The sequence below is a fragment of the Prinia subflava genome, chromosome 3, assembly GCF_021018805.1.
Source record: "Prinia subflava isolate CZ2003 ecotype Zambia chromosome 3, Cam_Psub_1.2, whole genome shotgun sequence".
In the NCBI taxonomy this organism is placed as follows: Eukaryota; Metazoa; Chordata; class Aves; order Passeriformes; family Cisticolidae; genus Prinia; species Prinia subflava.
The window spans coordinates 80,343,079-80,360,076 of NC_086249.1; the positions used below are offsets into that span (position 1 = coordinate 80,343,079).

At 39.4% G+C, this 16,998-nt stretch overlaps 1 protein-coding gene across 4 annotated transcripts; it reads left to right on the forward strand.

Annotated features, from left to right (window-relative positions):
- Positions 1 to 2,951: 2,951 nt before the first annotated feature.
- SULT1C4 (sulfotransferase family 1C member 4) lies at positions 2,952 to 9,979 on the forward strand. 4 transcript variants are annotated; one of them, XM_063392677.1, is made up of 9 exons: positions 3,016 to 3,105; positions 3,512 to 3,574; positions 4,049 to 4,226; positions 5,839 to 5,976; positions 7,251 to 7,348; positions 7,650 to 7,776; positions 8,983 to 9,077; positions 9,287 to 9,467; positions 9,619 to 9,979. In XM_063392677.1, the coding sequence occupies exons 3-9, from the start codon at positions 4,061 to 4,063 to the stop codon at positions 9,729 to 9,731; spliced, it is 918 nt and encodes a 305-aa protein (XP_063248747.1). In that variant the 5' UTR covers positions 3,016 to 3,105; positions 3,512 to 3,574; positions 4,049 to 4,060; the 3' UTR covers positions 9,732 to 9,979. The 4 variants fall into 4 exon arrangements, with proteins under 4 accessions (XP_063248746.1, XP_063248747.1, XP_063248748.1 ...); XM_063392679.1 differs by lacking the exon at positions 3,016 to 3,105 and adding an exon at positions 3,189 to 3,206; XM_063392676.1 differs by lacking the exon at positions 3,512 to 3,574 and having other exon boundaries at positions 2,952 to 3,105.
- The last annotated feature ends 7,019 nt before the right edge of the window (positions 9,980 to 16,998 follow it).

Here is a 16,998-nt window from a genome sequence, read left to right on the forward strand (position 1 = left end):
GCAGACTGAAAACCAGCAGCCTGCACTGGAGCCTGGCCCGTGCCCATTGAGCCACAGCTCAGTAGTGTCAGAGGACTGTAATTGTGGCAGGGACACAAAATGTGTTGGAGGGCACCATGTTGAGATAGGCATCCAAACAACAACAGCAATTGTGAAAAAGTTAACAAGGAGAATAATGGATCCGTAACATCTATTAGAAAGGGGGCAGGGAAAAGACAAAAGGTTTTACCAAGAAGCTGGTTTTTCAACAAAGAAATTGAAGGAAGGAGTGAGAGAATTCAAAAAGAAAGAGGAAACAATACAGTCTCTGGCCCCATCAGAACTTTGAGACACGCTAAAAGATTACAGCCACAAGCCAGGTGAGTGGACTTCTGTCTGGCTGCTTCAACACTTGAGTGCTTCAAGCCAGGGAATAGACAACCCTACCAGAGGAGATGTGACACTGCATCTGGTGCTCAGCAACATAAGCAACATGATCAGGGCCATCAAGATCAGAGGCAGCCTGGGCTGAGGTGATCCGGCATTGGTGGAATTTGCATCCTGAGGGATACGGATCAGGTGAAGAGTAAAGTTAGGCCCTGAACTCTAGAAAGGCAAATCTCCAGCTCTTCAAGGAAAAAGTCAAAGAGATCCCCTGGGAGACTGCCTTCAGGGACAAGGGAGCAGAACAGAGCTAGCAGACCTTTAAGGAAGATTCCATAGAGAACTAGACGTATTAATCCCCAGGAGCGAGAAATCAGAGAAGGCAAGAGACCAGCAAGGATGAGTAGGAAACTGCTGATCAAACTAAAGGGAAAGAAGCAAGTGCACAGACAGTGGAGAGAAGAACAGATAACTTGGGAAGATTATTGAGATAGTCAGGTTGTACAGGGATGGGGTGAGGAAGGCCAAGGTAAAGCTGGAACTGAACACGGCAAGCAACACAAAGAATAACAAAAAGGACTTCTATAGGTATGTTAACCAGAAAAGGAAGGTTAAAGAAGGTAAACTCCCAACAATAAAAAATGATGGAAAACTGGTAACAATGGAGGAGCTGAACTGCTCAAAGACTTTTTTGTCTCAGTCTCCAATGGCAAACTCTCTTCCCACATCTCTTGAGCTGATGGACAGCAGGATGGGAACTGAGGGAACAAAGTCTCTCCCCCTCTAAGGAAGAAACAGGTTCATGACTATTTTAGGAACCTTAACATACTAAAGTCCATGGGACCCAAAGAGATACATCCCGGAATCCTAACAGAATTGGCGGATGCAGTTGCCAAGCCACTCTCCATGGCAGTCCAGTGAAGTCCTAGGTGACTGGGAAAAGGACAAAAATGGACCTGTCTTTAAAAAGTGTAGAAAGTAGGACCCTGGGACCTACCAACCTGTCAGCCCCACCTCTGTGAAATTTCCCCCTAGAAGCTGTGCTCAGGCACATGGAGGACAGGATGTGATTAGGGACAGCCAGTATGACTTCACCAAGGGCAAGGCCTGCCTGACCCACATAGTGGCCTTCTATGACAGAATGGCCATAACAGTGGAAAAGGGAAAGGTTGCAGATGTGATTTATCTGGACTTATGTAAAGCCTTTAACATAGTTCCCCCAAAAATCCTTCTCTCTAAACTGGAGAGAGTTGGATTTGATGGATGAACTGTTAGATGGATAAGAAAGTGGCTGGACAGTAGGATCCAGAGTGTAGTGGTCAATGGCTCAGAGTCCTGATGGACATCAGTGACAAGTAAGGTCCCTCTGGAGTCCATGCTGGGACCAGGGTTATTTAATGTCTTCATTAATGACAAAGACAAAGGATTGAGTGCACCTCCAGCAACTTTGTAGATGACAAAAAGCTGAGTGGTGCTGTTGACATACCTGAAGGACAGGATGCCATCCAGAGGGATCTGGACAGGCTTGAGAAGTGGGCCCATGGGAATCTCATGAGATTTAACAAGACCAAGCACAAGGTGCCACACTTGGGTCGAGGCATCCCCCAGTATCAATACAGGCTGGGAGGGGATGAACAGATGCAGAGCAGCCCTGGGGAGAAGGGCTTGGGGGTGCTGATGGATGAGAGCCTGGTCACGACCCAGTAATGTGCACTGGCAGCCCAGAAAGCCAAATGTGTCCTGGGCTGCATCCAGAGGAGGCCGGGAGGTGATTCTGCCTGTCTACTCTGCACTGGGGAGCCCCACCAGGAGTGCTCCACACAGCTCTGGGGTCCCCAGCACAGGGAGGATCTGTTGGGGTGAGTCCAGAGGAGGCAACTAAGACAATCAGAGGGATGGAGCATCTCTCCTATATGGAAAGGCTGAGGGAATTGGAATTGTTCTGCCTGGAGAAGAGAAGGCTTCACAGTGACCCAACTGTGGCTGTGCAGTACCTGAGGGGACTCTACAAGAAAGATGGAGAGAGACTTTTGACAAGGGCATGTAGTGACAGGACAAGGGGGCTTCAAACTGAAAGAGAGTAGGTTTAGATTACTTTTTAGGAAGAAATTCTTTACTGTGTGGGTAGTGAGACAGTGGAACAGGCTGCCCAGAGAATTTGGGGATTCTCCATCCATTAGATGGAGTTAATTTTCCCCATAGCACCCTCAGAGTGCTGGTAAGTATAAGTGCAGTAGGCTTACATACAGCAACCACCTGTGGGCTGAAGCCCTCCTTCCTGGAAGGTGGCCAAATCACCTGCTGATGGGAAGTAGAGAATAAAATTTTGGGGATGTTTTTTCCTTTACCTGCCCACATGGGATCTTTGCAATTTATATTAGATATTTAGAAGAAAATTAATTATTCCAAGACTGCTAACAATGAGAGAGACAAATTAAAATAATCTTACTGGAGCTATTGACTGACATTTTATGTTGTTGCCAGTAAAGAATCACACTTGAGATGAGAATTCTAAGTGTTTTTCTTTCACAGGATTAGAAAGGATTTCATAAACCATGACAGAAAAACTGCTCAGCTGTTGGCTGCTGCTGCACTTCCTGGTTTACTCTCCTCACACTAATAGGAAGAATGGAATCTCCACCCACACAAGTTTTCAACTTACTTGTGCCTGAAGATTTAAGCTCTTGCATAGTTATCCGTACAGCCAAGGACTGAAGACATTTACGCAGGAAAAATTCTCTGGCAAGTTTCTTTTTCCTTCATTTTTTAAAAATTTCTTGAATCACTGCCCAGCCACCAATCCAACATTTCACTCTGCTCAGCTGAATCTGTACGAAATTGCTGTGAGTAAACAAGAAAACTAAAGAAAATATTCTAGCAATGTTTGCTGTTGGGATTGAAATGTCTTTTTTTCTGGCTGATATTTTTAACTGAGATTATTTCTATAGCCTCCCCTTAAGCACAGCTTTCCTCTGACCGGACTCTGGAGCTCTGAAAGTTATGCCTAAGAGGCCTCCCTGGAAGAAACCCAGAAATCAATAACTAGTTATTGTAAAACAGATTGATTCACATAATTAAAGTCTAACAAACTTTGGTTAATGATCAATCTAGTTCATGTTATTTATGCGCAACATATTTCAAAATACAGCAAAGAGTTCCAAGAACGAAAAGATCCAGGAAGGAAACACAGAAAAGGCCTGCAAATATTTCTGTAAGTATAAGGCACAAAGGGTGGTTGCAGGCGTTTCTGTTTGTTTTCTTCACAGAAGAAGGGTTGGGTCCTGTATGCTGATTTCACTGCCAGCTGTTATTCTCTGCCTTCTTTTGAATCACACCTCTGATTACTTTTTTTTTTGCCTTTAGAAGCCCTCATACCAACCATCAGAATTTTACACAAATGTAAATATGTAAAAATGTTTGGTATGAGAATGACTTTTTCTCTTCTTGTGTCTCAGTAAACAGAGTGATTTTTAGAGAGACAGAAAACTACCACTAGCAATACATTATGCGTTTCTGAAAGTGGGATCCAGCTTTAAGGAGTCCATATGTGGATCTAGATAGGCCAAATCACGGCCAAAGAAATCAGAGGACATGGAATTTGGTCAATAAGAAAGACCTCAAGATGACAAAATTCAGATTCTTTTTTCAGAGCAGCCATATTAATTCTAAGCCTTTCTTCATGCAGTTCTCATTGACCATGGATAAAATGAAAGATTTGAGTCTTAAAGAGACAATTGTTCGATCTGAGTTATCTGAAGTGGAAGGTGTTCCCCTCATACAGCCAATTGCCAGCATTTGGGACCAAGTGTGGAAGTTCAAAGCCAGACCTGACGATGTGCTCATCGCAACCTATGCAAAAGCAGGTTGGTGTGGGCAGGAAACAGAACAGAAAAGTTTAGCATAGTGCTTATTGTTGGGATTGAGATCTATGTTTTTTTCTATTGTGACTGATATTTGTTTAACTCCAGACTAGACAAATATTTTAAGGACATGGAGCTGTGTCAGCTATGACTGGTAACTTCTGACTTCTTTGGCAGATGCATCTGTTACTACTGAAGTACAAATGGCCATAGTCTAATGACCTATAATTGTTACCCTTAATTGAGATTATATACATTTATATTAATGGTGGCAACAGAAGTTTTCCACCAATATGTAGTGATTTAACAATGCCTAGAAAGAAGTGATTATTACCAAGAAATAATAGAAACTGACCATATGACTGTGGAACATATGTATTTGGGAATGATTTCTTGTGTAAACTAGTGCTAATTTCTGAAAATGGATTAATTCTTTTAAATAACCAAATTAATTTAATAATTTTGGCTAATAAAATAAAATACCACCACTGATATTAGCTATCTGGCATTTTACTCAGTGACTGGACAATATTTCTCCTCTTCATCAGACACTTTATACTTACTACACAAGAAAACAATGAGTAACAAGCATCAATATTAATTCTGTATGAATAAAAACATGCAGTTTTGGAGATTCAGGAACAGATATGGGAGAATTTGAGCATCATAAAAAATTGTTTGAATTTCAACAATCTTTAGGGTGCTGCTTTTTTTTTTTTTTTTTTTTTTTTTTTTTTTTTTTTTTTTGTCAGTAGGGGGAAAATGTTTTTAACAGAAGACCCAACCATTAGATATGTAAAACCTGAAAGCTTTTGATTTACTACCTGTATACTGAAGACAAAACTACATTATTATATCAAGCTGAGATTAAAACCTTCCAGCCACTGAACTGAAAAGAAATAAAGTTAGGATTCCATTTGACATTATGTCATATCTGTGTTAGATGCATAACACAAGCATCTTAAGTAGGGCTGAATCTCCCAGTCTCCTGCCCAAATTGCTTTCCAATTTATCCCTTAGCCTGTTCCCTAGCTGACCCGTCACAGTACCTTCAGAGATGTGGTTGACACAGCAATGACAGCTATAAAAGAAAAGAGACACATGAGGTACACTATCCTGTAACTCTTAGAAAATGTTGCAGCCACTCAGGCAGATGAAATGTTGCACAGACCTTCATTAGTGTGTTTCAAAAGGAAACTTTGCAAATACTGCCATTTCTTTATATTTCCAAACTCTGTGAAATTTTTACTCACTTGAAGTTCAGATATTGCAATTTTTTACCCAAATTCAGTATGAAAACAAAATAGAAATACCTGAATTTTTGTGAGGGATAAAAGGAGGGAGTTTTATTCCTCTGTAAATAATATAGTCTCCAAACAATAGTGAGTTTATCCCAACGTTTTTTTCAGTTTTGGTGTGGGGAACTTTGGGAATTACCTTCGTTGCTTAATTAGGTATTTTGACTGTATTATACTCTCTTTCCATTTTGTCTGTTATTTTCTATGCTATTCTTTCCCACATTAGCACAGAGTCCATTATTCTGGCTTTCAGTTCCCTGTTAGAAGAAACTCTTGACTATCCTGGAGGGAAACATCTAAATACTTGACATTTTCAGGTACCACATGGACACAGGAGATAGTGGATATGATTCAACAAAATGGAGATACTGAGAAGTGTAAACGTGAGACGACTTACAAACGCCACCCTTTCCTCGAGTGGTTTTTGCCAGAGCCTCCATCTGCACGCTACTCAGGTGAATATTATTTGTATTTTAGACAAAATGAAACAAAACAAGCACAGAGTGCTGATGCCACAAGTTTCCTGGAAAAGATCCCACTTGCTCTGTTCTTGAACTAAGCACCATTATGGCTATTAAGGACCAGTTCAGCTGCTTTAACATAAACATCTAGTGCTACTCAGGGTGCTGCAGGGCTGGCAGATGTGATTGCTTCAGGTGCTACTGAAGACCATGATGTTTTGAAGTGGTATCTGAAGCTGTGCTTGATACTCCACAGTATCTAAACCAGCAGCAGATCTGTATAAAATGGTAACATGGGTGCAATTGAATGCCATTCTCTGATTACAGGCTGTATGGAAGGGAAACCTATGTCATGGACATATTTCCAAAAGCTGCGACACGTTTTCAGTAGTTTTCAAGTTTTTCAAGTGGTTTGTCAAGTGTTTCAAGTAACTGCTGCTCAGTTCTAGGATCTAGTCACCTAAACAAGCTATGGAACCAGCAACCAGCAGGCTTCACTGGTTTGCAGTTTCTTACAAAGTCTCTACCGGCAAGGGCTCCATTTCCACACAAATCATTAAGTCAGACTCTTGAATTTGAAGCTAAAAATCTTGATTAGCTCTGCAGAAGTGCTACTTTTTTTCTCCTAAGATAGACTGTGTTGACACAGAGAGAGACAAAAAAAAATTATAGATGACAGAGGATGATAGATGATGACAAGGAAAAAAATATGGAGGTCATAACAGATGTCTAAAAGGGAGAGGAGAGGAGATAAAACATCTCCAAATATCACCAGATATTACCAAGTAGTCCCATATATCCACAGCTACTGAAAATCCACTGTCATTCTCCTAGTTTCTCTTTATGTACTATCCACAAAGTCTAGTCAGCTGTCATATTCTTGTATCCTAGAAAGAAACTAAAATTTCTTACCTGTTAGGTGGAAGGAGACCACTAAATACTGAAAAGGAAAAACTCTGGTTGGATACATATAAATCAATATGCAGCATTATCCCTTAGAGAGAAGGAGTTAGGTATGGGCCCAAGAAAGCAAAAAGATATAAATGTTTCCCTTTTTCTACTCAAATACACAGGTAAAATTTTCTCTAGAAACACTGAAGATGCTTCTGTAAGGTTGTATATGTAATCCTGCTTTGTAAGTGCTTTGGAGATGAATGATCATTGCAAGGTGAAGTGCTGAAAAGTCACAATCACATGTGTGAGCATGGGAAAGAAGTGTTAGTGCAATTTAGAGAACGACTCACATCTCATAATTAAACATCCCCCAGGTCTGGAGTTAGCTGAAGCCATGCCATCTCCACGAACAATGAAAACTCATCTGCCCGTGCAGCTGGTGCCTCCATCCTTCTGGGAACAAAACTGTAAGGTAAGGCTGAAGAGGCCTACTCTACTTCACAGACAAAGAAAGTGATGTAAACCAGAGCAGAAATGTCTTCCAGAATCTCAGGGAAATCAAAAGGTCTCCAAAAATATTTTCCCTTTAATGTGCAAAGTCTGTGGGAATCTAAAGTCACGACTAAGTTACCTGAACTGGATTTTAGAGAATGGCAGTTTCAAAGCAAAACCTCTACCAGCAGGCACCAAGAGCAAACACCAGGAGATGCTCAATATCTATATTTGTATGTACAAGTTAATTTTTTTCTCTCTCTCTTTTCATATCAATAAAGATAATCTACGTGGCAAGAAATGCAAAAGACAACCTGGTGTCATACTACCATTTCCACAGAATGAATAAAGGATTGCCTGATCCAGGAAGCTGGGAGGAGTTTGTGGAGAAATTCATGACTGGAAAAGGTGATTAACTGCAATCAGTTGTATAAGAGACTTTGATAATTTTAAGAATGCATGGCGTTGATTTATTAATTTCAGTTATGGTTTGAAATCCAGTGTAGACACTGTGGAAGGATATCTGCTGAAGGTGTTTCAGTCACAGTTTTTCTTCATTCACAAGTTTTTATTGTTACCTAAAGGATTAAATCTATCTTTATGCTCCCGTTTTGAGAAAAAATAAAAACACTACTCTTTATTCTGTTATAATTCCAAAACATGTATGACAATTTCCAGGCTTCATCTCTTCTCTCTGAGATTAAAAGAAGCCAGATGAAAAGGACCAATGGTTTAACTGGTTTTCTCTAACTTGATAAAATCTGAAATTTAAAAAAGAAGTGGAGAGTTAATTTTGCTAGAAATGTGTCATGTGAATTTGATATAAGGGAGTCTTTGTACCTAAACAATGTATCTAAAAATCAGGCATCTGAACAAAGACAGTTATCTAACTAAGAGCAAGCAACTCCAGAAGCCGATTCTTCCCTTTCTAAAAGAGATGCTGACATCACAGGATATCTAAGAAACAAAATCTGGTCAAGTGGGTGGCAGTTTAGAGTTTGGGTCATTAAGGATTCCTTGAATCATTAATATTTTGCCACCATGTAGGCCTAGAAATACCACTGTCTGGACCAGCATGAGAGTCACCTGTGCAAAGGAGACCTTTTGTGTTTGAGCAGCTCAGCTTGGGAGCCAATTGTCCCAGTGCAGACATATAGAACATATCTACTTCTGCCTTAGCTAAGCATTTGCTTGAGATAAGAGGCACTTCTGGTAGCATAGCAAAGATTATAACCAGGTAGAATCATAGAATAATGCAAGCTGGAATGGATTTTTGTTGTCCATACAGTCCCAATCTCTGCCCTGCTCAAAGCAGGACCAATAGAGAAAAGCCTTGTCCAGCTGATCAAAGGAATACTGAAAATTTGTGTTTCCATTGATTAAAATGCATCTGCATTTGCTGCCCTCTAAAGTTACACATGAATCCTGTTCTGAGCATGCATAAACCTGAGGGATTAATAGCAAAAATACTTTTATAAGCATAGAGCACAGTCACACTGATTCAAAACCAGCTTGGAAATTCACAGGTACAGGTTAAGAGGGAAATACAAGTGCCACAGGTGTTTAGGACAGTTGGGGCATTTATAGCTGCTGCTGATGTTACTTCTTTTTCAGTTCTCTGGGGTTCCTGGTATGACCATGTAAAAGGATGGTGGAAGGCAAAAGACAAGCACCGTATTCTCTATCTCTTCTATGAAGACATGAAGGAGGTAAAAGGCCAAAAATATTTTTATAAAGCTCTGAAATCTCTAAGTCTAGTAGATACTAAGTACAAGCAACAGTTTTATATTATAAGACCAGAACAGCAAACCATACAATAACCTGATCTTCTCTGTCTGAGAATTGCAGCTGTCACAAAATGTTTGATTTCTTTGCTTTTCCTAGCTCTGTATCTTATCCCATGTAATTGTCTCTGCAGAATCCAAAGCGAGAAATTCAGAAGATTGCGAAGTTCCTGGAGAAGGATCTGAGTGAGGAGGTTCTAAACAAAATAGTCCATAATACCTCATTTGAGGTAATGAAGGAAAACCCCATGGCAAACTACACTAAAGACTTTCAAGGAATAATGGATCACTCCATTTCCCCATTCATGAGAAAAGGTACTGAGGTTTGTTACTGACATCAACTCTGTCTGGTTGTCACTCTGTTTTGAAATAAGCATTAAAGTACAAGTATCTGATAAATTGTAGATAATGAGATTCAGGAAATACTGGTAAATCAACCTCTTTTTTGTTCTTTGCCATTTCTTAGGGACTGTTGCAGACTGGAAGAATCATTTCACTGTGGCACAGAATGAGAAATTTGATGAAGATTATAAGAAGAAAATGTCTGATACCTCTCTTGTTTTTCGCGTGGAATTGTAATTACTTGCAATGGAAATTACTGATCTTCAGCTTTTTCCATGTTATATACTTTGCTTCTCCTTCACAAAATGCCAGTGTGCCTAAGATTCCAAGAGCTCTCTTTCACACATCACTGATTTCTCATTACTGGGAGAGTGCTCAAATTATGCCAAAGTTTAAGTCTCTCTGAAGAAAATAATTCCACTGGATACGTCTCAGTCACTCCTACCACAGTAACTTTCAGCATTAATAAAAATATTTCAGACACACTGTGGGTTTTGATCTTTGTAAAACTGCAGTTGATATTGCTGGCATTTTCAAATCAAACTCCAACAGAGACTAGGAGCCAACAGGAAAAAAGGTGTTAAAAGAGTGCAACAGGTTGTACAAATATTAATCAATAAGTAACAATATACAAATTTAAAGGTAGTCAAGTATAAAGAGAGGAACAGAATGCACAAAGTAGAATAACTTTCATTTTCTCTCATTTTAAGTTGGACATAAGAAATGCTGTTGAAATGAAAGCAACATTTCCAAAGCCACCCATTACTTCATTTGATAAAACTTGCTGAAGGGCTACATAGAGGCAGTTATCTACAGTCTAGCTGTGGGTAGAGTAGTCCTTATTGCATTTCACATTGCCTTCTGAACTGGATATCATAGTGTTCTCTTAACATTTGGAAAATTCTAAAAGTTCGTATGAACCAGGTCGAGAGTCAATGCTGCAAATGCCATCTCCCTCTTCACTGTTGTAAACGTGTTCATCAGATGCCTCATGTCATTGCCTCCTTCACCTTACTCTTAATCAAACATATAAACATCTCGTTGAGGGCTCTTAGTTGCCATAGGGCCTAGTACATACTGGAAAATAAAAATCATAAAACTATAAAAACCCTGCTTTAGCATTAGCTCCACTATAGCCATGCTTTGAGCTTGTGCAAAATTAACAAAAGCAATTTATAACCCATTTAATCATTGGCAACTGTTACCAATCCATCTTTGGCTTTAAAGTGCCATCATTGACTTTGTCACACAAAAAAGGCCACAAAGACTTCCTGCTTGACTGAGTTTGCACTTTGAATGTTAGAGGGAACAGAATGTAGATTACAACAGCTAAAGGAAAATACTGTCTTATTCTCATTTAGTCTAGTTTAATACAAAAAAAAAAAAAGTTTGCTGGGGATATTTTCTTTTTGGCTCATGGAGAGTTAAAAGTAAGTTAAAAGCTGTAGCAATATGAGCAGCTGTCAAATGCAAAGTTCATTTCAGACTACCTGTTTAATCCACAATCTAAAATGAATGCAGTCATAAAGGGCAGCACATATCTAAAGTGAATGCTGTCTTAAAGGGCAGCAATACCTTGCATCAATTTGAAAACAAACAAAAAGCAGTTACATTGCCTGGCCCACAGAGTTTTCTCCAAAAATGCAGGAATCACTGTGACCAGAAGCATGTATTTACTACTATTTACTATATTACACTAGTGTAATTTTTTTTTTTTTTAGGTTGACAGATTCCTGCCCACAAGACTTCAAGTTGACAGACTGCTGCCAATAAACAAAGGATGTCTCAGTAAAATGACTGCCCAAGAAAAATTATCTGTCAGAGGCACTACTGTTCATGACAGCAAGGCTAAATACCAGCTTCAGGAGCTTTCTGCTACTTGCTTGGGTTTTGTTCATTATTAACTTGATTTACTGTTTCACTAGTATGAGGAAAAGGTGTTGCCTGCTCTCTCAGATATTTCCACTCTCTTGGGTTGCTCTGTGAAACCACACGAGTCAGCACAGTTTGTCAATCTAATCCTCATTCAGTGCCACAAGAGGTATCAGTAAATGGAAAACATGCTTAATAGTTTGGTGACATTTTATGAGCAGTGCTGAACAAAAGGTCACACAGATGACCTATTTGCTTCTGCCTTGAAATCTCAAAACTATCAGAAAAGCAAAATGCTGACAGTGGCTGAAGCCTGATTTGAAAAGGGAGTTCTATAGCAACTGCATGGATAGGGGCACCATATAACAAGGGACTGGTATCACATTGGGAAAGTGACCTTTGCTCTCACTGCCTTAAGTAACTTTTCACCAGCTGCAACTCAGCTGCTATGAACAACAGATAAAAAGTGTCACGGGTCAGACTGCAGTCCTAGAATAAAAAAGGGGAGAAACAAACACTTGATGTGTGGCTACATAAGAAGTGGCTTTTCTTATTCTATTTGTATTATCCTTCTATATATTCAAAGACAGAAACCTTAACTATTTTGACAAAATATAGCTGGCAGAAGGATAGAAAAATGGGGAGTTTCTGCTTTTTATGCCTTTTCAAGCCACCATAGCTGAGAGATCAACTTATGGATTCAATCATGATTTGCAAAATGTTCATAATTGTACTAGTGTAAAACTACAGGGAGTAGTTAGTTTATTGTTACCAGTGAAAATTATTTTACCTGTAGTTATAAAGAAAATTTGGGAAAAAGGTTAATGAGTTGAGTGCATCCCTCAAAGGACAGAGGTTCTACAATGGTCTGGTATCTATTTTGACTGTATGTCAATAGAGATGTGCATATGCTTCTGGGCAGATGACTGGAAGGTGTCCTCATCATGAGTGCCTTTAGCTTCCATATCTGTAAAGCTGTCAGTTTTTATGTACAGAAGAGCATTAAATGATGTGTTTGTATATGGAGATTTTTTTACTAATACCAACAAAAGTTGATAAGAGATTTAATATACTTTTACCTAAGATACTGTAAATCAATAAGCACCTGCAGGAGGTGACTGTACATGTTCGGCTAGATTATTTCAAATAATTTAAACTATAGTCACACTTCTGATGCAAACACATGGCTCTGTTTACTGTGGAGATGAAACTGCACAGAACTATTTACAGAACTATTTACACAGAAGTCCTAAATATACATTCACGCTTTATTTTCATTCAGTTATCTAAATGCACGGTTTTACTAACTTTCTCAGGTGCAATATCTTCAATGTCAGCTTAAAGTGACTTGTGTCACTTTAGCTCATGCAATTCCACAGCAAAGTCTTCCACACTGCATATTTCTTCTTTTAAAAGAGAATGAACCTGCTGGGTTTTGATAGTGCAGAAACTTTGTTATTCATCTCTAAAAAATGTTCCAGGGTCAGTGTTGATTAATGCATGTTAACTGTTCATGTGGTTCTGTTTTGTAGCTCTGCATTAACAACTACCAAAAGAAATCCTCCCATGGGAATGACTAAAGATTCCTGCTTCAATACAGACTCTTTAAAAGACACTGCTGTATTAATCCTGGAATAGTTGTAATTCCTCTTAAACTTGGCTCTCAACAGCAGCTAGGGGAGACATTTTACTTTCATGTGGAATGCAACCATTTGTGAAAGTATACAAAAGAAGCACAGAGCTTTAAAAAAATTAAAGAAACAGAGAAGGGAGCTGCTCTATCTTCCTAGCTAGTGTTCAAAGACAGAGGGACACTGCTTTCCTTTTCACTAATCTAACTGTAGATGATCTGCTTCATACTTGAACTGAAAGTCTCTGTTTCTCCAGTCAGGAAAACATACCATGCACAGGATGAAGATTTTATGTAATTTGTCCTATCCATATAGGATATGGATAAAATACTCAATATTAATTGTTTATGTCAACATGTTCACAAAGTGCCTTATCTTTACAACAATTATTAATTCTGGCATTTTTCAGAAGTGCATTAACATATTTTACACCTGGACTGAAGCCTTCATTTCCCTCACATCCTCAATGAATGCTGCAAGGTCTGTCTCAGTGTAGGCTGTAGGTGAGCCTAGAGGCACATTGAGAGTGAGAGTTAAGCAATTCATACTTCTAAAGATGCAACCAAACTGTGCTGCCGGGCTGAAAGTAATGGGCTCAGGCTGGATAACAAACAAGGCTCAGCCTGCCCCCCAGACCAAGCACTGTGTAGGTAAATCAGGAAAGTCGTCATTCAGCAGCACCCTGTGGTTAATGTCAAAGAGTCAAATTACTCACGGATTGTTTTGCACAAGGACTTGGGCACAGGCTGCTGTATCAGCTGTGTGAGCTCAGACTGCCTTCTGAACTGAAGGCTCACAGTCAAATTATATCCATCTACACCCATCTATATCTATGACTGTGGAGACAGAGGCATCATGTTAAAAGCAAGCTACACTGCATCCTGCTCTGGTACAGGCAATATAAGTACAGGTAGAATCTTAGGTCAGGCACCTAAAAATTAAGGTAACTAATTTGTAAAGGCCTAAAATTAGGCCTTTTGATTCACAGTAATTTTTATTGTACTAATAGCACTCAGCTACATTTGCTACTATCTCTGTGTGCAACTAAAGGTTCTTCAAATTCTGTTAACAATGGGATGGGCTTTTGTAGCCACAGCTTACTCCAGGTACGAAAACAAAATGGTTTCTTGTGTGAGTTTGACACTAATCTGTCAAAAGACTTGTTGGCTTTTGCTGGTGAGAACACCAAACTACTCATCTCTGTTTCCTATTGCAGTTTAAGACCAGAATTAAGGACTATATATACAGTCTGGTTTTTTAACACCTAACCAAATTCTTCACACACAAAATTGTACAGAGATAAATAACTCTTTTTTCACTGTACCATTCCACTACTGTGGGAACCTACTGAACCTCCACCCAATCCAACAAAATGGCCACAGTCAGTCAAATAATTTGCTGTTCATCTGCACAGGGGGTGTGCTTTAAGTTTCCAAACAGAGGAGAAAAGTTAAAATACTATACATTCATATGCTATTTTCCTTTATATTAACCTGGCACGTAAAAAAGGTTTAGAAGCAGCTCAAAGCAAGAACTCTGACTGGTCCAGCATGGGTCACAACTAAGAGCCTGTGATCCTCAGGACTTGTTGCAAAGACAGATTCTACAGTGGCAAGTATTTCAAGCATCTGCTCCCTTATGCTGAAAACACATTCCCCAGCAGCAAAATTACAGGCATTTCTCATTCTGTGCTCACCAGAAAATTCTTCCAGATCTAGTAAGTCCAACGATAGTGAACAAGAATTTGTACCCTGCCTTGATGAAAGGGCTAATTACAGCCCTGTGGGACTTGGCTTCTCAACGAAAGCGGGATTGAAAATTTGTTATGCTCTGCCCCAACATGTCTCATAAATCTCTTGGCAATCTTGTTTTACATAGACAATGCTATTTAAAAAGATGAATTAACTATCTTTTGCAAAGATAATAAAATCATGGGATATATGGACCATGTAAATTATTCTTGTTTTTCTCACTTACCTTGTTTCAAATTAGCTGTACTTATTATCATGTGTCAGCTTACCGTCTCCTTCTAGATAGGTAAGATACAATTTATAAATTGGATAAGAAAACTTTATTGGACTATTACAGGTACAAATCAACATTTTTCCCCACAAAATTCAGAGCAACTTGCACTTTATTGTAACAAACTGAAACAATCAACATTCAAAATCATCAATCTTTTTTCTTTTAGTTATTCTAGAAACTTTAAAAATTCTTCTACCATTCCCTAACCAGGATTCTTTGCAATTGCTGTTGCAGCTCAGGACCAGAATGAAAGACTGTTAAGACAACCTCAATTGTACAATATACCCAAACTCTGTTGCATAAAATGGAGGGTGGGAGGGGAGGTTTGGCCTATCTCTGTCAAATAAGTGTCTCACAGGAACACGGAGCTCAGGGAAGGGGGACTGAGTGGTCCCTAGCCAGAACCAGCTTCAGAAAGCCTGCAATGAGTGAGCCAGTAGTTCATTGTCTTCAGTACTAACACCTCTGAAAACTCATTTGTGTCTGCCTTGGATTAGCTTCAAAATCAGTTCCTTCATAGGCTAAATCATGAGATGAGACAAGAGTTGGTACATAATACATATTGTCTGAAGATAGGCAGAAGGAACAAATTTGCATGAAACATTGTTTTCTCTGTGGTTTCCCAAAACAGAAGGTTAGTTTCCTACAGTGTTCTTCCCAAATACCCAAATTCAGTTGGAGGATGACCTCAAAGCACAGAGCCTTGCAGTATGGCATGACTTGGGGTGAAAAGCTTCTGCTATGGAATGGTTTTGGAAGGACTCTGTCTCAAAAGGCTCTTCTAGAAACTGAGTGAAATCCCCATGTTGGACCAGAGCAGCACAGGCACAGGTAACCAGTACAGAGTACCCCAATGTAGAAGGGGAAAGAAAGAATTAATCTGTTTAATGCCCTCTGAGGCTTCTAAAAAGTATAATAGTAGAAGTAATGAAGAAACACCACCATGCTGTTTGGTTAGGGACATCTGTTCCTTGCCAGTAACCTCTGTGAGCATGGAACCATGTGCTACTGCTACAGTTGTGTAGCTGCATAAATCAATATATATGAATATATATCATGGACAGTGAATGGATTGGAGGGGGGAAATAATAAACAATTTCTTACATATATGTGAAGAAACTTTCTGCCTTTTGTCACTATTTGCCATTTGAATTTTATAAGAATGACAGTAAGCGGACTTTGAAAATATGCAATTACTCTTCCGAGACAAGCATTTCGACAAACAATGCTTTTTTTAATTAAAATACACATTCTCTCATGACATTATAATTAATTTGGTGATATTCAGTACTCACCCAGTGAACCATAAACAGAATAATATGCTAAATTGTTTTTTCCCAGACAATTTTTTTGTTAAAAATCAATTACTTATCATGAAAGGTGAAAAATTATTCAGGCACTACCAAAGTGCATGCACGGTTGCAATGAAAAATGTGTGCCCTTTAAAGTAGGCATTGCTCCCCTCAAACATCTACCCAAAAGGGAAAAAAAAAAGTATCTTTAGAAACACATCGTTACAAGCCATAACACCTAGTTTCTGCTATTCACTCTGCAGTCCTTCACATCCATTTTTGAATTTACGGAATCATGGAATTCTTAGGGTTGGAAGGGACCACTGGTGATCATCTCATCCAACCCCCTGCCAAGGCAGGGTCACCTCGAGCAAGTGACAAAGGAATGCATCCAGGTAGGGTTTGAATGTCTCCAGAGGTCAAGATCACAAGATCCCCGGGCAGCTGTGCCAGCGCTCTGCCACCCACAATGTACAATTCTTCCTCCTGTTGGGGTGAAACTTCCTGTGGTTTTGTTTAAGGCCATTACTCCTTGTCCTGTCGCTGGGCACTAATGAAAAGTCTGGCACCATCCTATTGGCATCCGCCGCGTTTATTTGATAAATAATCGCTAAGTTTCTGCCCGAGCACGTCACTCTTCACCTCACACTCTCGCTATGGAGGCAGTGAGAGACGCGCCTGCAG

Excerpts from the sequence above, each read along its gene's own strand:
- SULT1C4 (XM_063392676.1), top strand. The coding sequence starts at position 4,061 with ATGGATAAAATGAAAGATTTGAGTCTTAAAGAGACAATTGTTCGATCT. Across the intron at positions 7,349-7,649 it reads TCTGGGAACAAAACTGTAAG|ATAATCTACGTGGCAAGAAA; the intron begins GTAAGGCTGAAG and ends ATATCAATAAAG. Across the intron at positions 9,468-9,618 it reads TTCCCCATTCATGAGAAAAG|GGACTGTTGCAGACTGGAAG; the intron begins GTACTGAGGTTT and ends GCCATTTCTTAG.